The sequence below is a fragment of the Hemitrygon akajei genome, chromosome 18, assembly GCF_048418815.1.
Source record: "Hemitrygon akajei chromosome 18, sHemAka1.3, whole genome shotgun sequence".
In the NCBI taxonomy this organism is placed as follows: Eukaryota; Metazoa; Chordata; class Chondrichthyes; order Myliobatiformes; family Dasyatidae; genus Hemitrygon; species Hemitrygon akajei.
In genome coordinates, this window is record NC_133141.1 from 56,155,305 (window position 1) to 56,178,995 (window position 23,691).

General features: G+C 39.2%; 1 protein-coding gene across 2 annotated transcripts in view; it reads left to right on the forward strand.

Annotated features, from left to right (window-relative positions):
- The first annotated feature begins 372 nt into the window (after positions 1-372).
- slc35b1 (solute carrier family 35 member B1) overlaps positions 373-23,691 on the forward strand; it is a 28,932-nt gene continuing 5,613 nt past the window's right edge. The window contains exons 1-8 of one of the 2 annotated variants that reach the window (XM_073071702.1): positions 373-616; positions 4,191-4,288; positions 4,845-4,975; positions 7,063-7,093; positions 9,158-9,318; positions 12,798-12,924; positions 21,226-21,332; positions 23,043-23,196. In XM_073071702.1, the coding sequence (XP_072927803.1) occupies positions 405-616; positions 4,191-4,288; positions 4,845-4,975; positions 7,063-7,093; positions 9,158-9,318; positions 12,798-12,924; positions 21,226-21,332; positions 23,043-23,196 (1,021 nt within the window). In that variant the 5' untranslated portion in view covers positions 373-404. The remainder of the gene's footprint in view (positions 617-4,190; positions 4,289-4,844; positions 4,976-7,062; positions 7,094-9,157; positions 9,319-12,797; positions 12,925-21,225; positions 21,333-23,042; positions 23,197-23,691) is intronic. The other variant, XM_073071703.1, reaches the window with a different exon arrangement.

Here is a 23,691-nt window from a genome sequence, read left to right on the forward strand (position 1 = left end):
AGTCCACCAATACTGCTCCGCCAGCTCACCGAGGCGAGCTCGCGCGCCCCCGTCACCAATGGTATAACACCTCTCAGCGCGCACGCGCGCCTATCACCAATCAACACGACAGTCTAGCGCGCGTGCCTTATCAATGAAACCATACGACAGATGGAGCGGTTTTAAGGCCGGCAGAGGACCCTATATGTTGTAGTCCCCCCGACAGCGCCGGTGTAGTTCTCTCATTTAGCAACTCAAATCTATTTCATTAATTCACTTATGAGACTCTACTTTTTAAATGCTTTTCCTGTGTTGAATATAAATATATTATGGAAGCTATTTGAGCTCCGCAATTTTGTTGCATTCTCAGGCGGTAGCTTTGACTCCTCGCCTTTGTTGGGTCCTGACTGACGGCGCGGGGGCTGATGGGGCCTGCTCAATATGTTGCCGTGGAGCCGGAGCCGCCGCCGCCGCCACTGGGAAAACAGAGCGTGGCTTTTGTGGTTGCTGGTGAGATAGAGCGGAGTGCTGTCAGGAACTCCATGGAGAGGATCCAGAGCGACCGACTGCGGTTGTTGCTCTGTTTCGTGGCTGTTTTCGTTTGTTACTTTTACTATGGGATCTTGCAGGAGGCCATGTAAGTGCTGGAGGGCCAGGAGAACATCCCTCATCCAAATGGCGGCACCGTTGCTGTGCTAACTTGGGGCAAATGTTGTGACAGAAAGGACTGTAAGGGTGGAGAGTCTTCTCTTACAGCTTAACCTAAGAATGTTTCTGCACATGAAATTGTATGTTGCAATTCCTGGTAATTTGAGTAATTGAAGGGTATGATAATGGCCTTTTGTAAGAATACATTGGAAACCTAATCCTAGTATTGAAATAAATTGGTATTTCTTTTGAGTTTAAAACTAGTGGATCAAGGCCTGTCGTATTTTCAGTTTTGGACAAGCGACCTGGCAGAGAAAAAAGGTCCAAAATCTGCAAAAATATACAAATGTTAAATTTGGTTTTATTGTTAAAGTATCTGATAAGAAGAGACGTTCAAAAATTATAGCAAATTGCAACTCCCGGAGAAAAGATTTCTCCCAGTTGACTATCAGCATGTTCGAAGTCTAAATTGGCTTTTGGCCTTGTATTTCCTATAATATTTCTATAATTACTACTGATCTGTGTGCACATTCTTTGATGCTCTAATCAACATTAACATTGTTGCCCCTCTTTTCACATTTTTAATTCCCGTGTTGTCTGAAGTACGCATACTTGGTTTGTCATGATGATAGCTACATCCTATGGAGTAAATATTGCTCATTTAATACTGGCTGTCAAAATTTCTAATTGTCAGAGACACTGGAAGACTTGAATATGATGATGTGGGTAAGAAGCTGGGTCTCAAGCTTGTTTTAGAAACCATTGTTAGATGTTTGTGGTTTGCTGAAAGATCTATTATTATTCATGCTCAGTGCTCTATGTTAAGAAGCAGAAAGATGGAAAATGCACAAGGATGGATGTTCAAAACACTAGAAATATGGTCAATAATTGCAAATAAATGCATTATGCACGGATGTCTAGTAAAATAGTATGGAGAAATGGCAAAGCTCATTGGCAGTTATTTACATTTTGGTACTGTGTTTATTGTGACTAATGGTTGTAGTGTGATAATGACCATTCTCAGTGGCGGGGAAGGCTCTATCTTGTGAAATTTCTACTGAACCTTGGAATAGTTGTAGAAGGAAATGTACATTATATTACAATTTGCACATGTTGGTTTGTGATTTTGAAAATGTTTGGATGGAGAAGAAAACTAGGCTGCTGGATGACATTGATGCATTGATTTGGTGACAACAAATGAGAAGTATATTAATGTAGGGCAAATAAGGGAAAAGAATACTCTGAAAGTACAGAGAAAGGGATTTAGAAGTGTATATTCAGAGTGTAGATGGCATTTAATAAAACATGAGATAATTCAAAGGTGTAAGAAATTGAAGATGCTGGAATCTGGAGGAAGAAATAATCTGCTGGAAGAACTGAGTCAAGTAGCATCTGCAGGAAGGCCAACTTCCATCTGCAGGGTTTCAATCTGAAACGTCAACAAGTTCTCACTGCCCCCCATTGATGCTGCTTGACCTGCTGAATTCCTCCAGCAGATTGATTGTTGTGTGAAATGCCTCCCTTTGTTGTTCATGTTTAAGTATTTAGAAGCAAGAAGCAAATAGCTAAAAGATTTGCAAGGATTTGAATGGGTTGGGGAGGAATTTTGAGGGTTCTGAGTTGGAGGATTTTTATTCTGAGCTAAATTTGGATAGATTAGAATTGTTTTCTATGGAACATAGTGGGCTGATGGACGAGTTAAGGTTTGTATTTAAAAAAAATTGTGAGCAGCCTAGCTAGGTTGAGTAGGAATTAGTATTTCCCTTGGCACAGTTAATAGCTAGGGCTGTAGATTTAAATAAATGAGTCATGATCCTTGTATTGAGGGTCAAATTGGTTGGGGGGGGGCACTGACTGTTTTGTTAAACTAGATTCTATTTATTTTTAGCCATGTATACAAAGACACGCCCTAAAATGTATTAATATCTAGTTTATGTTGAGAATACTGGCAAATAAACAACCTAATAATAGTTTCCTTATTTAAAATGCAGGAAACTGCAGCAGGTGTAATGTGCATTTCAGCATAATTTACTTGAAACCAATTTTAAAAGCTTCATCAGTGCTGAAGACTCCTTATGGTCTATTCTCGATCTATCGCATTTCTTATAAAAATATTCACTACTTAAACAAAATTTCTATTGTTTTAATTATTCAAGTTTACAAATTTGTATTGTAAAAATACAAACCAAAATATTTTCGGATTGTATTGAAATTTGTTTCACTCCCTCCCTAAAAGATCAAATAAAGTGAAAGGTGCTGCTTGCAATGTGGTATGTGTCAGTGTGACATGGGCACCTGGCTAGGTCTTTTAATTTTCTTGGCCCCTTTCACCATCAACTGCCCACTTTCATACCTTGGTTTGTTCGGGGGGATTGTGGACATTGGCAGCCTCAGTGTTTTGGTTCAGTAGATTAGAGCTGAAATTTTCTTGTACTTTATGCCGGTACCAGCAAAGCAACAAAGAATGGTGGGCTGGAAGCATTTTAATGGCTGGGGTCTTTTAGGGATTACATTTGCGAATTCAGTTTTGATGAAAGAAAGTTAGTGGACTTCTTACCGTAAATCCTACCCCACTCCCTCCATGTACCTTCATCCCATGTCCAACTACAAAACACTTGGAAAATGATGCTACCAAGACCTTTGGCCTTAACAATTTCCTCATAACCTGTGGTATAACCAGTGAATTTTTCCATTAATTGCTTGTTGATGGATGTTAACTATTGTTCCAACAGTAGGCAGTCTTTTTGCTCCAATATCGTGTATGGGTCAAATAACACCACAAAATAAACTTGCCAGCTGAGTGATTAGGTTTCTGAGAGGTGGTCTTTAAGTTGATAGCTAATTGGTTGTGCTCTTGCATAAATTTTGGAATCTCATCCAACTCGTACAGAAATGTGCCAATTACTCAGCCATATTAGAAACTCAGGCTGTATGTGCGCACCATATATTTAGAGAAATTGGTAGAAGATTAGTGAGATGATAAAAGACATTTTTTGCTTGAGTGGTAGGGGTCAGCAAACTTGCTGGATAGTGTAGGCAAAAACCATCTTCAGATTTAAATGATGTTTCAGTGAGCAGTTTGTGTACCTTTACAAGATAATACTTTATTGATCCCAAAGGAGATACGGGATTTAGCTGTATGGCTTAGTTGCAGTTTGATTTGATAAAAAGGGCTGTCTTCATAAGGTGATATAAATAATATTTTCTGGTATTTACCTCCTAATATTGTCTGAAGATGGTAGCTATAATGAACTGGAGCTGAAGAGTTTGGAGTTTGACTATTTGTATATAAATAATATAGCTGTGGTACTTCATCTAAACTCAGTAAACACGAATTGTTCTCATTCTTTGGGAGCAATTCTGATTTAATTTTCTCCGGTTTAATTAGTTTCATTCCAGCATTTGTACAAAACCAAATGTATATGGTGGTATTCTGCATTTCATTTTAAGTATTTATTTCTAAGATTGTTGCTTAATCTTCTGAGTACATCCTTCCAGCACTTTGTTTTCACTGTGAAGTTTGTTCTCATTCAGTACTTAAACATCTTTTTCTTTGTTTGCAGAACCAGAAGTAAATATGGAGAGCAGCAAGAAACATTTGTATATGCAAAATCACTTGTGTTTGTCCAGTGTATTATTAATGCTATTTTTGCCAAACTAAGTAAGTAACTACAAGTTTTAAGGGAAAAAAGTCAATAGAGTAGTTTTCCGTAGTGGATAATGAAATCTCTTGAGCTACTGAGATATTGCCTGGTGACCACGAGAAAAATTAAAATTATATAAAATATTCTAGAAGAGCAATAAGAGCAATCTGAGGCTTTAAGACTTTGTATACATGCTGACAAACAAATAGCCATTATTTGAAGTGAAAATTTAGCTTTTATTAATAGGCATATTTGCAGACAGTTTAATACTAGGTCAAATTTACAAAGCTGTGATATTATAGATTGTATCAGAAAACAATAGATATTACTGGACAATTTGCAGGTATAATTTAAATCAATTAAAATATTGTAATTGATAAAATATGTCAAGATGTAAAAATAAACTTTAACTTTTTGACTGTCCAGTGTGTTATCTCTAGCCATTTGTAATTTCTAAATATAAACATGCTTGCACAATGTTTGAGTGACAGTATTAAATATTTTGAAAGACTCTTATGTTTGACCTATTCTCTGAATTGTTTATTGGTAAAATATTTTTGCATCTTGTTCCAGTGCTACAATTATTTGAAAAGGCATCAGTTGAACGAACGCCTCACTGGCTGTATGCAGTTTGTTCAATGTCTTACTTGGGGGCCATGGTCTCCAGTAATTCTGCCCTCCAGTATGTCAACTATCCAACACAGGTTTGTATTGCATATGAAGTGTAACTTCAAGGAGAATACATTCTTAACCTCCATATCTAGCTTATTTGAGAAGATAATACTGAAGTACAGTGGATTCTGGTAAATTGAGACTCATCGGGACCAGCACATTTTGGCCCAGTTATGGGGCTTCCCCCCCCCAATTAACAGAAGTTTCATGAAAATAGTTAAAGGTATAAAAAAAGAAGCTATTCTTTAACTGAGTAACAAATTCTGTATTTCACTTAAATACATAACAAATTGAACACTCCCAATACTACAGTACTATAAAACAGTATATTAATTCTTTATAGTTATCAGTGGAGGAATTCATCCTGTGTTTGCTGCTGTGTTCTTTTGATTTACTGTAAATGAACAAAATCAGCATAGACACTTAGTGCAAATCAGGGACTGTTTTCATACAATGCTTTTGACAATTATATCCTTGTTTCCTTTTCACTCCCGACCCTTTCTGTTATCTCCAGGCCTGAGTGCTTGAACTGTAGTGAGCAATACAGTTCTGAATTGTCTTACTGCTTATTACTCGCCAAATATTAGTGACAAGAATCCCTGCTTTTTGAACACAAGCACACATGCACGAGACTGATGCTAGTTAGAAACTGTTCGGCAGCAGTCTCTTGTCCCAGTGAAGTGCTGTAGTGTCCCAAATAACAAAGAGAATCCTGGCTATTTCCTGGATCAGTTTTTGTTCTTATAAGAGTTGTCTCAAATAAGCAGCTGCCCCAGTTAACTGATGGCCTGCTTAACCAGAATCCACAGAATTTTCCAATAGCAGCTTTCTATTATGAAATGAATGAAGATTGCTTGATTTAAGGATATTTGATGTATGAAATTTTGGATGTTTTATGAAGCACATTGACCCTAAAAACATTTGAGATAGGTATGTTAAGTATAAAAAATGAAGCAATAATTGATTCATATCTCCATGCAGCCCCCAACTTGCAGTTCACTGATCTCTTAAATATTTAGATTTCTCTGAATAACATTTTCCTAGTTTAATTTATTAACTTTTAAATGATTTCTGGAAAACATAACATGGTTTGTTAGGGCATAAAATGCATTCTAAGAAAACCATCAACCTGGATTTGAATTCTTACTGTCATGGAGTATTGTTTATGGATTAGCAAGTCAGTTATACCTTGTGAAATAATTATCTTGCTTATTAAATTATCCAAACAGCTTGTGTTCCAACCACACACATTCACTAAGACAATTTTGAGACAAATGTGCAGTTAACATGGGAATTCCTACCAGGCCTTTTTGAAGCAAATAACATTCAAACAAGAATGTTTGAAAACATTCCATTTTCCTGTGTAATATAGAAAAATCACCTTGCTGTTCATTTTTTGCCTCCAGTCATGAACACTGGTGCAGCATATCGTGCTGCTGCTTCACAGTTGCAGCAACCTCTGTTCACTCTGCTCTATCTTGTCTGTGGAGTTTTGCCTGTTCTTTGTTAACCTCTTAACATCTCAAAAGCTATAAAGATTGCCACTGCTTTCAAAATGTTTTTCACATTCAGGAATATTTAATCTATTAAATTGCAGTGAATAAGATTAACAAATGTATAAAATAAAAACATTCAATTAAACTAAACTTTTTTTTAAAAAAATTTCAATTCCCTCTTAGTTTATATCATAGGCATATAAACTGCTTTGAAGGTGCTGGTTCTCGGGTAATGCTAGATTTGAGAGGCAGTGTATTGTCATCTGTCCTACATAACAGGAGAATCTAATTGAGCCCAACAGCTAAGCAAACTGACAGATCATCCTTCCTGACACAACTAGTATTCATTGAAGCCTCTGAGTTGCTTCAGTTATGATGATTGATTGCTGGTAATTTTGTTCTTTGGTTGAGCATATTGCTCTGATTTAATTTTTTATTACTGCTTATGAGACAGATTGGAAACATTTTGTCATTATGCTATTCACTGAAGTACAAATTGTGATGTTAATGTTTACAAATGTTTAATGTATGTATGTTTCATTTTGTTTCTTTAAAAAATATGATATCACCCAAAGTGATTTTTTTTCCCTATTTGTCATCAGCTGATGTTTTTTTCATTTCAGGTTCTAGGAAAATCATGCAAGCCCATTCCAGGTAATTTAATGTGATTATAGAATATTAAAAAGATAAGCATTCCTTGACAATGGCAATTTGCTTGATGTACCTGGCATTTGTTATTCCTGCACCATCTCTGCTCTTCAGCAAGTTGCCAAGGCCTTTGTATTAACTTAAAATTAATCAAATCAATTAGATGGATAAGGGGAGTGGATACATGCGAATAGGAATTTTGGAAGTGTCCTCCAAATTGTGCACGCATCCTGGGTTGGAGAATTTATTATTCATTCTTTGTCATTGTCAGAATATTCTAGCCAACCGCTGCATAGAAGTACCTTAATCATAAAGATTGCAGCAGTTTAGTGTGATAGCTTGCCATTTTCATAGTCTTGAGCTGTATGGCACAGAAAGAAGCACTTTGGCCCACTATATCCATGCCAATCCACTTGCTTACCTTTCCTAGATGCTGGAGGAATTCAATGGGTCAGATGGTATCTGTGGAGAGAAATTGATAGTTGATGTTTTGGGTCAAGCCTCTTCATCTGATCTAATAAAGGGTCCATTTCGTACTGTAGATGCTGCCTGACTCACTGAGCTCCTCCGTCATTTAGTTTGTTGCTCCAGATTCCAGCATCTGCAATCTCTTGTGTCTCCATTTGCCTATTTAATGATCTGTCTAACTTGAATCAGTCAGGAAGCTGGCAGGTCAGGTTGCATCTGTATCAAACTGGGTTAGGCTATTTTGAGGTTTTGTGTGCTGTTCTGGTTACCACATTACAGGGAGGATGTAGAGGTTCATCAGGATGTTGATTAGATTAGAATGTTAGCTCTAAGGTTAGACAAACTTGAATTGTTTTCTCTGGTGTGTCAGGGAGCAAGTTTAAGAGAGATTTGAGACATGCTCATATTGAAATAGTTGAGCCCCAACTTGATCATGGATGTAGTGCGAAAGAGATGCTGGGCCATCAAAAAAATGGTGCATATTTTTGCTGCAATTGATGGACGGATGATGTGGGCCATTGATTGCACAAAAATGTGCATAAGGCTTCGTAGATAGGTAGTTTTGAACTGAGTAATCTGAGTCCATCTTTCAGCATAATTGTGCTATTGCCCAGCATGCGAGAGGGAAACCTCAGTTGTGGAGATGTGTTACCCTCGCCCTCAGACCATGGCGGTCACTTCTTTCGGTGCTATGATAGACAGATTGATTTACTAGAGGCAGATTGGCAAGGACAATTATGTTGGCTTTTTGCCTGCTATAGACCAAGTCCTCCATGATGTATCCTTGAGGGTACAACTGGCTCAACCAGCCAATCTTGCTGGTGGATGTACAGTGAAGTGCCTCTCTGAATGTACATACTGTGTCCCTATGTTCAGTACTGTTTCCAGTCATTCTGGCTGAGTGTAATATGCTGGTCAAAGTCAGAAAATGTGTGCAGGGTAAGGAGTTTTCTTGATAAACATGGGAGGATTCCAGTCCATCGGTGCATCCCAGAATATTTGTACATCCTACAGATTATTCTTTGAAGTTAGCTTTGCAGCAGCAATTTTTTTATGGTTAAATGAGTCAGTAAGATTAGCCTGATGTTAGTTTTGCAAGTAATGTTGTTCAGCACACAAGAAGTAGTGTGTTAGAAGCAGCTAAAGCCATTTGCTTTGCTCATCAAAGTAATGACCATGGTAATGAAACATGTCTGCACACTGAAAATGTTTTAAGCATAATGGATAAGAAATTAGCCTTTGGTTGCTTTTGCCCAATCTGTATGATTATTCAACTCTAGCTGTATGTACATGCTTTTCTCCTCCCCTGTCAAATAATCCAAAAAACAAAATCAGTACCTTTCAAATATATCTCATCTATTTACTAATTAAAAGTAAAAAATTGAAATGTTGATGTCATCTGTGGTGAGTGAAACTCAGGTCAGACTCTGAACATTTTCAACTTTTCATTATTTCTGATGAGAATTCATTATCATAAAATATTAACTGTTTTTCTCTCCTTTGCTTTTGACTACTTAATTGGCATATTGCTCAATTAAATTCAATATTCCAAGGTGGATTTTCCTTTGCTTTAAAACTTTCTTGCCTTAATTTGTATTATAGTGATGGTTTTAGGAGTCATTCTTGGAAGGAAAAGATACCCATTGGCCAAGTATCTTTGCGTGTTGCTCATTGTTCTGGGAGTGGCATTATTTATGTATAAACCCAACAAAGGAAAGGACAGTGCAAATGACCACATCTTTGGATTTGGGGAAATGTTATTAGTAAGTATATAGATTTTTGCTTTTATTACATTTTTTAAAACTTGTTTTGTTGTGCATTAACTTTTAGACTTGGTAGAAAAATATCTGTCTAACAAGTCAGCTGGCCTTGGAAAGCTTATAACAGTGATATAAAGAGTTCTGAAAGGATAATCTGCTATTACTGAAGTGTTTAAAATGCTTTAAATTTTAATGAAACTTGAACATTTGAACTCTACTGTTTTACTATTTCTAACATTTTTTCTCCCCTTTCTCTTATTGTCTCAACTATTTATTTTAATTATTTTTGTAACAAGGAAAATGTTAAAATGACTTTGACTATTCCCCTGGCTATTTTAGGGGCAGGAGCAGGTTTGAGAAGCACTGGTCCAAAATAATTGTTGTAAAGCAAACGTAAGCCCAAATGTTCAATCGGTTATACAAAATAAGGATGATTTGTGATATTCTACATCTACATAGATAAACATTCAACTAAAATAAATTGCTTGCTGTTGGTTGTTAATCATCAAGGCTTTGAATACCTGGGTAAATTTCCTGATCTCCTTTGCTTCTATTGAATTCTTAAAGAAGTTAAGTACGCACAACCATATTATGGATCTTCCAACTGATCATTCTGCAACTAGTAGATTTATCCAATATCCAGACTTAAAATACAGGTTTCCCCCGCCATCCGAAGGTAGAGTGTTCCTATGAAATGGTTCGTAAGCCGGAATGTCATAAAATGAAGAAGCAATTACCATTTATTTATATGGGGAAAAAATTGTGAGCGTTTGCAGACCCAAAAAATAACCTACCAAATAACACATAAAACCTAAAATAATAGTAACATATAGTAAAAGCAGGAATGATATGATAAATACACAGTCTATATAAAGTAGAAATACTTTTCTGCAATCATTGCAGCACTGTCCACCACAGCAAAAATCTCGGCGCAATCGCTCTCGGCGGAAGTGCTCTCGGCGCAATCGCTCTCGGCGGAAGTGCTCTCGGCGCAATCGCTCTAGGCGCAATCGCTCTAGGCGCAATCGCTCTCGGCGGAAGTGCTCTCGGCGCAGTCGCTCTCGGCGGAAGTGCTCTCGGCGCAGTCGCTCTCGGCGGAAGTGCTCTCGGCGCAATCGCTCTCGGCAGAAGTGCTCTCTCCAGTAACCTTTAAGCTATGAAGCTGCCAAATCAAACTAAATAACAAATCATACCAAATAACACAAAAATACACAGGCGATATAAAGTAGAAATAATGTGTGTACAGTGTAGTTTCACTTACCGGAATCGGGAAGAAAGCGAGCACACTGATGATGGTGTGTTAGGCTGAGTGGTTGGAGGTTGGGTTGGTGGGACACTGGGGTCTTATCCATCGTCTGTTTCCATCAGGGCAGGCAGATCATCTTCTATGTCTGCCTGCCTCGATGTCAAAGGTCGAGGTTCATCGTCTGCTTGAAAGGCTTGAAAAATGACAGTGTGCTTGACTGCTTAGCCTCGCGTATTTTTCTATCATGCAGTTCTTTGTAAGCACTCAAACCATCCTGCAAATATGCCCTAAACCTACATACCCTTTTCAAAATTAAAGTCGTACTTTTCTGCAATCATTGCAGCATTGTCAATCGCAGTACAAATCTCATGCAGTTGCTTCGCGTTCAGTTCCTGGACGACTTCACTTTTGGTCCATTTGCTACTGTATTCGGTTTCGATTGTTAGCCTTTCCTCTTCCAATTGCATCAGCTCTTCATCTATCAGTTCTTGGTCATGGGATGCCAAAACCTCATCAACAACATCGTCGTCAACTTCCACAAGCCAAACTCACTTTGTCCGTCCTTCGTTCACCACGATCGAAACGCTTAGTTATGTCTAGTTTTACTCTAAGTGTAACACCCTTACAAGCTCTTTTAGGCTTTCCCGATATCTTAGAACTCACCTTGCTAACAGATACACAAAATAAATCGACATAAAGCACAGATGCTCACAGGCATGTGTTTAAGCAATGCCAGTTAGAATACAGTTCCGGGGGAGGAGCTTGGCTGCTCAGGGCACGTTTTTTTGCGCACTGCCTTTTTTCGTAACAGTGAAAACAGTTAACTAATGTAAGTCTTTTGTAGCAGCGAGGTGTTGAAAAGCGAACATTCGAAAAACGGGGGACACCAGTATACATGAAAGCAAACAATGAAACTGCATTCTAGAGATCTTAGAAGACATACTGAATTGTGATAGATTTCCAATTATAGGATTTTAAATTCATACATGCAACTTGTTTTTTAAAAATCTGAACAAACTGAAGGAAGCAGCAGAGATTTAAGCAGTTGATTTCTGTACTTGAAGTTAATACAAGTGAAATTATTTACTACAGAAACTTTATTTGATGCAAAACACAATCTCAGGAGGCTTTTCTCAGCAAAAGTGCTAAGCTTTTGGTCCATCAGGTAGCAATAACACTACCCCTTCTGTTTGTCTATAAAGTACTGGTATTTTTTGCAGTTACCACTAAGCGTTGTTGTCAAAAAAATCTTTCAAATCCAAAACAGGTGAAGCACACCTGGTATCCATTCCCAGGCTATTATCGTTGACATTGGGGATTAGATTTGGACAATTTTAATGAGTAAGTCACCTCTTTGACATCAGACTCCTGAGACAGGCTCTCTGCTCTGAGCTGTCATAGTGAGAAACTATCAGTTGAATGGGGGAAATTATTTATTGTCTCAAAGCTTCCTTAGTGCCAATGCTACATACTTGGAAATTCCTGACTCAATGAAAAGAGCATCTGTGAATGGCACTGACAACTTCAAGTCCTTCTGGAAGGCTGGCATATAGAAGGCATGCCACACTTGGTTTAGATGTAGGCAAGTCTGCGTGCTACATCTTAGCTGCTTGTTTAAATACTCAGATTTGTTAATTTGTATTTTTTTTAAATTATGTTCCTTTCAGTGAGCAATTTTGTAGTAAACTGAAGACTACTAAATAGGATTTTGTTCTCTTTTTTTGAGGACTTTTTTGATTACTTTAATCTTTTTGTTTTGTTTAAATTGTTGCAGTCTTTATATAAACTCTTGCTTAATTGTTACCTGGAATGTACCGGTACTTGTGTGGGCCAATGTTGCCATTTCTATCCATTTAACCGTCTAATGAGGAATTCTTCCTTGTTTGTCATAAGTATTCTATGAGTAATATTATTCATGATCAGATATTATGTGTATGTTTTCTAAGTAAAAATTTTACAACATTAAGCTTCCAGTAGAAGTGGTAGAGGCAGGTTCGGTATTGTCATTTAAAGTAAAATTGGATGGGTATATGGACAGGAAAGGAATGGAGGGTTATGGGCTGAGTGCAGACCACTGGGACTAGGTGAGAGTAAGCGTCGGCACGGACTAGAAGGGCTGAGATGGCCTGTTTCCGTGCTGTAATTGTTATATGGTTATTAAGAACGTCACTTCTGGGAATTCACTTTTTCATCTTTGTCTTGATTTACTTAAATGTTAATTATTTTTCTCCTTTAGTTGGCCTCCTTAACCTTGGACGGATTGACTGGAGTAGCACAAGAACACATGAGAGCTAATTTCCAGACTGGTTCAAATCAGATGATGCTGAATATTAATGTTTGGTCTAGTTTGTTCCTGGGAATAGGTAAAAATTGTTTTATTTTAGTTAAGAGCATATTAAATTAGAAGTGCATCTTTAAACCAAACAACCCGAAAATATAAAGCATAGAAATTGTAAACTGAGGGCATGTGAAGAGGACTAAATTGACAAATGAAACGGATCCTCCTGTCAATTCCTTAGGCAATTCTTTCATATTTTTCCCCTCCATCACCTTGAATAAGCTTCTGAAGTTTGCTGTTCATCCATTCAGTGTTCCAAGGATCCCTCCAGACACACAGATTCTTCCCCGGTTGAATAAACAACAAAGTGAGAGTGTAAAAATCCTATTGACCCCTTCAATGCATTTACCTGTTTCAGAGATATATATGGTAACCACTTTCAAATGGTCTGGTCATGTTTATTTCTAAGTATAGGCTAGCATGTGTTTAGCAGCTCATAGACGATGCTTGAAGGTTCTCTGTACTTTGCATTAACTTCTGATGAATATTTTCAGATGTCTTCACAAGCACCATTGCAATTTATTTCATTGTTGACCCTCTGCATAAATAGATCAGGTCTACAATGTTATGAGGCCATATTAAAGTTCTTCTGTGAACCATGTGATAGTCTCTCTCCACGTCTCCATCAGCTGATAATGCTTCATCTTATATCCTGTAATACCTCTTGCTGGATGCTCTAGGCGGTTGGGCCGGGTGGGGGGGGGAACAAAACAGGGAGCCACTCTTATAGATACATGCATGCAGTCTGAGCACTTCAAGTTTTGTTAACTTGTCTAAAATTGGTGAAATCTTAAATGTCTGATATTTTTCAGCTTGTAATAAAAAAACTTTAGCATGGGGTGTAATTTGTCACTATTCTATTGCTATTGATTTTTTTGGGTTTGTTGTATATGTGAGTTTAGATATCCATCCACATTATTTTCTTTGAGTTAATGTGTACTCATCTCACCTGTCCTTCCTATCATTCCATTCAACGTTAAGAGAAATAGAAAATGTAGTCTTCTATAGAGATGTTGCTTTATTACACTCTGGTCTTACACCATTCAATATATTATGGAGATTCTAGGGAGTTGCCGTTGATGTTCTGACTTGCACTTTGTGTTAAAATAAATACACTTTTTGCACTTTGTTCATTAATCACCTTTTCTGAAAAAAGCTTTGTTTAGTGATGGGGAAATTATACCTGGTATACTTTTATAGCTTGTAGAGTGATGAATTGTGCCATAATTCAGTTGTAATTTGAAAGTTTACAGATTAACAGAACCAGTTTAATTTTGTTTGCAAAATGTGCCTCTTTAGAAAAAGATTGAAACCTGACTTGATTAATATGATACATTCTCCTTTAATCCACAAGAGGGTGCTCAAGTATGGTCTCTAAATTCAAAGTTTCCTAAGTGAAATTTAAATTCTTGCTCTGTCTGATACATAATGCACTGTTTACTTAGTCTTGATGCTTTCACTCTTCTGATTTCAATCATAGGTTTTAGTTCTACTGCAAGGAATTGTGGCGAGGCAGTCTCCCAATGCACATCATGTTTCACAGATTTACAGGAGACAGTAGACAACAGGTGCAGGAGTAGACCATTCGGCTCTTCGAGCCAGCACTGCCATTCACTGTGATCACGGCTGATCATCCACAATCAGTACCCCGTTACTGCCTTCTCCCCATATCCCTTGACTCAGCTACAACATATAACAATTACAACATGGAAACAGGCCATCTCGGCTCTTCTAGTCCGTGCCGAAATAGTATCTTCAAGAGCTCTATCTAGCTCCTTCTTGAAAGCATCCAGAGAATTGGCCTCCACTGCCTTCTGAGGCAGAGCATTCCACAATCCACAACTCTCTGGGTGAAAGTTTTTCCTCAACTCTGTTCTAAATGGCCTACCCCTTATTCTTAAACCGTGCCCTCTGGTTCTGGACTCCCCCAACATCAGGAACATGTTTCCTGCCTCTAGTGTGTCCAATCCCTTAATAATCTTCTGTTTCAATCAGATCCCCTCTCATCCTTCTAAATTCCAGTGTATACAAGCCCAGTCACTCCAATCTTTCAACATATGACAGTCCCGCCATCCCGGGAATCAACCTCATGAACCTACGCTGCACTCCCTCAATAGCAAGAATGTCATTCCTCAAATTTGGAGACCAAAACTGCACACAATACTCCAGGTGTGGTCTCACCAGGGCCCTGTACAACTGCAGAAGGACCTCTTTGCTCCGATACTCAACTCCCCTTGTTATGAACGCCAAGCATGCCATTAGCTTTCTTCACTGCCTGCTGTACCTGCATGCTTACTTTCAGTGACTGATGAACAAAGACACCTAGATCTCGTTGTACTTCCCCTTTTCCTAACTTGACACCGTTCAGATAGTAATCTGCCTTCCTGTTCTTGCTTCCAAAGTGGATAACCTCACATTTATCCACAGTAAACTGCATCTGCCCACTCACCCAACCTGTCCAAGTCACCCTGCATTCTCATAACATCCTCCTCACATTTCACACTGCCACCCAGCTTTGTGTCATCTGCAAATTTGCTAATGTTACTTTTAATCCCTTCATCTAAATCATTAATGTATATTGTAAATAGCTGCGGTCCCAGCACCGAGCCTTGTGGTACCCCACTAGTCACTGCCTGCCATTCTGAAAGGGACCCGTTAATCCCTACTTTGTTTCCTGTCTTGCAACCAATTTTCTATCCAGGTCAGTACCTTACCCCCAATACCATGTACTCTAATTTTGCCCACTAATCTCCTATGTGGGACGTTATCAAAGGCTTTCTGAAAGTCCAAGTACACTACATCTACTGGCTCTCCCTTGTCCATCCTCAAAAAATTCCAGAAGATTAGTCAAGCATGATTTACCCTTTGTAAATCCATGCTGACTCAGACTGATCCTGTTACTGCTATCCAAATGTGCCGCAATTTCATCTTTTATAATTGATTCCAGCATCTTCCCCACCACTGATGTCAGGCTAACTGGTCTATAATTCAAAAATAAAAACACAAAATGCTGGAGAACTCAGCAGGCCAGACAGATCTATGGGAGGAGGTAGTGATGATGTTTCAGGCCGAAACCCTTCATCAGGAGTGAAGTAACATGGGATGGTCGAGGGGGGATAAGAAGTGGGGGGAGGGATGAAGTACAGAGCTGGGAAGCAGGGATAGAGTCCCCCTGGTCCTCACCTATCACCCTACCAGTCTACAGATCCAATGTATAATTCTCCGTAACTTCCGCCACCTCCTACGGGATCCCACCACCAGACACATCCCCCCCCCCCCGCCACTCTCGGCTTTCTGCAGGGATCGCTCCCTATGCGACTCCCTTGTCCATTCATCCCTCCCCACCGACCTCCCTCCAGGCACTTATCCCTGCAAACGGAAGAAGTGCTACACCTGCCCCACACTACTTCCCTCACCACCATCCTAGGCCCCAGACAGTCCTTTCAGGTGAGGCACCACTTCACCTGCGAGTCAACTGGGGTGATATACTGTATCCGGTGCTCCCGATGTGGCCATTTATACATTGGAGAGACCCGCTGCAGACTGGGAGACCGTTTTGCCAAACAGCAGCGTTCAGTCCTCCAGCAGTGGTGGGATCTCCGTGGCCACACACTTCAATTCCACAGACCACTCCCACTCCGATATGTCTGTCCATGGCCTCCTCTACCATCAAGATGAGGCCACACGCAGGTCGATGGAGCAACACCTTATCTCCCGCCTAGGTAGCCTCCTACCTGCCGGCATGAACATTCAACTCACAGACCTCTGTTGATATCCCGCCCCCCCTCCCCCCTTACCCCATCTCTATAATTTTAGTCTGGTTCTCTTTCTCTTTCCCCCCTCACTATAATCTCCCCCCAGCCCTACTTTTCTTTCTCTCTTATTTCCCATAATTCTCCACCTTCCCCCTAGCCCATTTCCCTTCAGCCTATCACTTCCCAGCTCTCTACTTCATCCCCCCCCCCCCACTTCTTATCCCCCCTTGACCATCCCATGTTACTTCACTCCTGATGAAGGGTTTCGGCCCAAAACGTCGTCTCTACCTCCTTCCGTAGATGCTGTCTGGCCTGCTGAGTTCTGCCAGCATTTTGTGTTTTTATTTATTTCCAGCATCTGCAGATTCACTCGTGTTTCCTCTGGTCTATAATTCCCTGTTTTCTCTCTCCCTCCTTTCTTAAAAAGTGGGATAACATTAGCTACCCTCTAATCCACAGGAACTGATCCTGAATCTATAGAACATTGGAAAATGATTACCAATGCGTCCACGGTTTGTAGAGCCACCCTCCTTAAGTACCCTGGGATGCAGACCATCAGGCCCTGGGGAATTATTAGCCTTCAGTACCATCAGTCTACCCAACACATTTTCTGCCTAATGTGAATTTCCTTGAGTTCCTCCATTACCCTACGTCCTCTGGCCACTTTTACATCTGGGAGATTGTTTGTCTTCCCTAGTGAAGACAGATTCAAAGCACCTGTTCAACTCATCTGCCATTTCCTTGTTCCCCATAATAAATACACCCGTTTCCATCTTCAAGGGCCCAACTTTGGTCTTAACTAATTTTTCCCTCTTCACAAGCCTAAAGAAGCTTTTACTATCCTCCTTTATATTCTTGGCCAGCTTACCTTCGTAGCTCATCTTTTCTCCCTGTATTTCCTTTTTAGTTATCTTCTGTTGCTCTTTAAAAGTTTCCCAATCCTCTGCCATCCCACTCATCTTTGCTATGTCATACTTTTATTTTTATACTATCCTTGACTTCCCTTGTCAGTCACGGTCACCCCTTACTCCCCTTAGAATCTTCCTCTTTGGAATGAACTGATCCTGCACCTTCTGTATTATTCCCAGAAATACCTGCCATTGTTCCACTGTCATCCCTGCTAGGGTATCCTTCCAGTCAACTTTGGCCAGCTTCTCCCTCATGGCTTCATAGTCCCCTTTATTCAACTGTAATACTGACACTTCCGATTTTCCCTTCTCCCTCTCAAATTGGAGATTAAAACTTATCATATTATAGTCACTACCTCCTAATGGCTTCTTTACCTCGAGTTCCCTTATCAAATCCTGTTCATTACACAACATTAGATCCAGAGTTGCCTTCTCCCTGATACAGGCTGCTCTAAGAATCCATGTCGGAGGCACTCCACAAACTCCCTTTCTTGGGGTCCAGTACCAACCTGATTTTCTCAGTCTACCTGCATGTTGAAATCCCCCATAACAACCGTAGCATTACCTTTGCGACATGCCAACTTTAACTTTTGATTCAACTTGCACCCTACATCCAGGCGACTGTTTGGAGGCCTGTAGATAACTCCCATTAGGGTCTTTTTGCCCTTACAATTTCTCAGTTCTATCCATACTGACGTACATCTCCTGATTCTATGTCGCCCCTCGCAAGGGACTGAATTTCATTCCTCACCAACAGAGCCACCCACCCCCCTGCCCACCTGCCTGTCCTTTCGATAGGACGTATACCCTTGAATATTCATTTCCCAGCCCTGGTCCTCTTGCAGCCATGTCTCTGATATTCCTACAACATCATATTTGCCATTTTCCAACTGAGCCTCAAGCTCATCCGCTTTATTTCTTATACTTCGTGCATTCATATATAATACTTTTAATCCATTACTCCCCTCGCCTTTCACATCAATTCCTATTGCACTTGGCCATACTCTTCGATCCCTTCCAGAGCTTTCTGCCCTGTTTATTCTGTTGTCTTTCTTAACTTATTCTCTCTTTCCCTTTAACTCCATCCTTATATTTCCAGATTGTCTCCTCCTCTCCCCCCCCCCCCCCCCCGCCACTACTTAGTTTAAGCACACCCATGAAGCAGTGGCAAACTTGCCTGCCAGAATGCTGGTCCCTCGCCTGTTAAGGAGACCACACCGGATACAGTAAATGACCCTTAAAGACGTATGGGTGAAGTGTCGCTTCACCTGGAAGGACTGTTTGGGGCCCTGAATAGTAGTGAGAGAAGAGATGTAGGGGCAGGTGTGGCTCTTGTTCCTGTATATTGGCGAGACCAATGTAGATTGGGAAACAGCTTCACAGAGCACCTATGCTCTGTCTGCCAAAAAAAAGCGATCTCCCAGTGGCCCCTGTGTTAATTCTACTTTCCTCCCATTCCTACATGTCAGTCCACAGCCTCCTGTACTGCAGCAATGAGGCCACATTCCAGTTGGAGGAGGAACACTTTATATTCTGTCTGGGGTAACCTCCAACCTGGTGGCATGAACATCGATATCTCAAACTTCAAGTAATGGCCCGCAACCTCCCTTCACCATTCCCCTATCCCAGAGGTGTCAAACTCATTTTAGGTCACGGGCCGGATTGAGCAAAGTGCAGCTTCATGCGGGCCGGATTAGTCGGACGCGTGCGAACGCAGCTTTCGTTGCCTCCGTTTTTTCAGCCTGCTCTCATGTGTCTCAGTCTCTGCTATAACTACAAAGTGTTTCACTTTACAAATTCCATTTCTTATGAAGAAGACTGCCGAATAAACACTAAAAACCCTGAAAACCTGGTACCTGAATAAACTCAGCATTAGCCATATCATATGCCATAGGCGCTTCGATTACTGGGGCCAGCTTTAATAGTAATTAGATATTATCTCCCGGGCCAAAGATAATTCCACCGCGGGCCTTGAGTTTAACATATATGCCCTATCCCATTTCTGGGTAGGTGCTCCTCTCCCTTCCCTTTCTTCCATGGCCTTCTATCCTCTCCTATCAGACTCCTCCCTTCTCCAGCCCTTTATTTCTTCCAGTAATTGACTTCCCAGCCCTTTACTTCACCACCCTCTCCCCTCTTTCCTGGTTTCATTTGTCAACTTCCTTCCCTCCCCTACCTTGTTACTCTTCTCATCTTTTTTTCCTCCAGTCCTGCTGAAGGGTCTCAGCCTGAAACATTGACTATTTACTCTTTTCCATAGATGCCGCCTGGCCTGCTGAATTCCTCCAGCATTTTGTGTGTGTTGCTTGGAGTTCCAGCATCACCAGATTTTCTCTTGTTTGTGATGAGGTCAGCTGTTAATGAGATGGCTTTGTCATTTTAACATAGCATGGGAGTGCCTTATGTTTTGCCTATTAAATGTGCCAAACAGTAGGATGCCAGTAGTTTGGCGACCCCAAACTTCAACCAGATGCTGGTTATCATAGTGATGTTTTAATATGTAATTTGGGAGGAAAGGAAGAGTTTAAAAACTCACAATGGCGTGCTAAATCATTGCTGCAATTATTCATGGCTTTTGTTATATAATCTAAGCATATAGGCTGGTGAATGCATTGATCACATTAATTTGATGCCTTTGAGTGTATCTTTCATTTGAAAAGAAAGACTATTTCAACAGGCACTTTGAAGGTGAAAAGTTTGCTGTAAAATCTGAAAGCTGTTACATAAACAAATTTGGAATAATTAGCTAGCTTCTAATATAAGTTTGCTGAAATGTATCTCCTGTTCAGTAGGATTTGTCAGTAAGCTCCCCTTGGAGCATGCCCTTAGAATTGATGCCAATGCTTTTACTTCTTCCCAAAAAAAGAATAACTTTCCTGCTTCCTGATGCTTGTCAGTTTGCATTTGATGTGTAGTAATTTAGCTTTATTATTAAATATTAGTTTAACTGATATCTTGACTCTTGGAAAAAGAGATTGGGATGATGTTTTTGGCATAAGAGTTGTGTTAACAGTTAAATTGTATAGAAAAAAAATTACATCCACACTAAATCTGTAACTGGGAAGGTTCATGTTCCTGCTGCTTTGCGTGCTTCTCTTTGCACATGGATTTTTATATGAAAGTTTAAAAAATAGTTTTAATAAAAATTTAAAGAATTGAAGGCTTTTTAGCATGTAGAGAAACTGGAGCTGGTTAACTTGAGTTTCAACTTGAAGATTGATGCAGAGTGATTAAAAATTCAAATAAATGCTGCAGAGAAGGATTAGTTGCATGCATTGCTCATTGCCATAGAGGCAGTGTTACTTCATTTATACAGTAAAGTATTTTATTTAATTTCTTAGAACTTGCATTAACATTAAAAGTTGAGTAACATGACGATTTGTTTACAATCTATCTTTGAAAACTTATTAATTGTAATGTTGAGTATTTGTCACGTTAGAAATTAAATGTTAAAAATCAAATGCAACTTTCTGTTCATTAGTTTTGTGTAGATCCCCACAAATTTTAAATCTCCAATTTTTTTTATCAAAGTCGATTCAGATAAGCCAATACAGTGTACTATTTATCAGCTTATGCAATATTGCATTTTAAGTTTCACTTCTGTACCTGACTTGAAGATGCAAATTGATCCTCATTCAAATAACTTTTTTGGCTTTATTTTAGGAGTTTTTTGTACTGGAGAAATATGGGAATTTATGAATTTCACTGAGCGCCACCCCAGTATTCTGTACAAGATACTTTTGTTTGGTTTAACTAGTGCTTTGGGCCAGGTTAGTATTATTTGCATTATATCTAGTACTTCCAAAATTAGAAGGGAACGAACCTTCTAATTTGTAATGTGTAAAGTTACTTTTCATATTCCATAACTGCAATGTAAGCACTTAGGGGGTTTAAAACCTCAACATTTTAATTTCTGAAATGTGGACATAGCTGGCAAGAGTGCAATTATTTGTGTACCCTTGATTTACTATCAAGGAGCTGGCAGTGAATCATGTGCCCTAGCTATTGGAGGCCATGTGGAGAAGAACTTTTGTTCTGGAATGTTGAATATCTGACACATTCCTATTGAAAGTATGTGTCAAAGAGGATAATGTGTTAGAGGGGAATTTCCATGTGATTGTTTTAATAGCTGCCCTCTGCCCTTGTGATAATGGCTATATATTTGAAAAAATTAAAACTTCTGTTAAAGAAACCTGCCAGTTTACTGGGTGCTACCTTGTAAATGCTCAAGATGAATACACTGCTCATAAAAGTTTTTTTTTGTTCTGGGTGTTGTTGAGCTGCTTGTACATTGTTGGAGCCACATTAATCAAAACATGCTACACTTGTCCATTGCACTCCTAATATGTCTTGAAGAGGTGGAAGTAATATCACCAAATTGAGTCACTTTCTTTTCAAATCTTTTTATTATTATCCAAAATAACAAGAGTACATTGAAGTAAGTAACACTTACTTGTCTCAAAGGGGAAAAAAAAACAATGTTTAAGGATTGAAAAGTATGGTAACTCAAAAAAAGTAAAAAACAAACCCTACTAAAGCAAGAAAAAAGTGAGAGGGAAAAAGAAAGAACCCATTAGGTGAGTCACTTGGTGAAGTGCTCTTAACACTTTTGTAGCTAGTTTATTGATAGATAGATAGATAGATAGATACTTTATTCATCCCCATGGGGAAATTCAACTTTTTTCCAATGTCCCATACACTTGTTGTAGCAAAACTAATTACATACAATACTTAACTCAGTAAAAAAAATATGATATACATCTAAATCACTATCTCAAAAAGCATTAATAATAGCTATTGTGGTTAATTGTGACGTGTTAACCCAAAAGTGTTGATAGTGGGGGATGCTGAGATGGTAGTCATTGGCCGTAGAAGGGAATTTGTCCACTTTCTTTTGTCAGAGATAACATCTGTGCTGTGTTGACTTACCACTGGGGTCAATCTGAATTTTTTGCCATCTGGCTCAAACAACCTCATTTTCTAGAAAATCTAAATGGAATGAAACACTGCAGTTTCTAAACAAAGACCTCCCATTTCTAAAGATGGTCATTATATTAGATTCCCTGTGGAGCTTCTGTAGTGATATTCTGGGGCTGAGATGTTCAGCTTTCTTCAGTCAGAATAATTTAATGTAAAGTGTGTATTCCCAGTTGATATTCACTGTCAATAGTGTGGAGATTCTTGCCTTCGCTTTAAAATGGACCAAAGCTGTTAATGGTCAAATTGTTAGTGATCATGTGCCCCTTGACAGTAGTGTTAACTGAGATGTGCATCATTTTGCTAATTAATAGTATACTGCTGGGGCTATCCATTTTACATGTGTATTGCACTAGTGTGAGAATACAAGTATCTTTTTAAAAAGATTAATTCCAGCTACGCTTTTCAAATTATACATATTAAATTAAAGAAAACATTGTTTGTAGAAGTGTTGTATGGTATGGGTATAAAAAATATTTTATTCCGTTTCTTTCCCCCTCCAGAGTTTCATATTTATGACTGTTGTTTACTTTGGACCTCTGACTTGTTCAATCATTACTACAACCAGAAAGTTCTTTACCATCCTTGGTTCTGTGCTTATTTTTGGTAATCCCATTAGCTCCTTGCAATGGGTGGGCACAGTTTTTGTATTCCTAGGTAAGTGATGCAAAATTTTCTTGCCAGAAGATAGGCAGCAAAACCAATCCCACACCGATGCCCTCTCCGTCCCCTGGCTGCTTTTATTAGGCAATGCTCTAAGTGGAGTATTAAAGTATACTTTTTCAGAGGTGGCAGTACCAATAATGTTCCTTAGTCTTCATTGTAATTTAAAAGTACTGAACAAAAGTTTGATTCCAACAGAAAAGTGTAATTTGTTAATGAGTATGACTACCTTGAGGCCTGTTCCCCTGAAAATAATTGAATTGCAGTTTGTTATGAATCCGGAAAGGTTTAGACTTTGATTTAATTTTTGCTAGTATCATGCTGACTGACCTACCTTGTTAACTGTTTTTATTTAATACTAATGCTAGTTGTGGACCCAAGTCCATAACCATATGTTGTGTTTACGAATGCAAGTTTTGTAAGTTTCTGCAAGTTTGCACACATTTAACTTGGAAACATGCTTGGAAAATAATCTCTGCTATATTACAA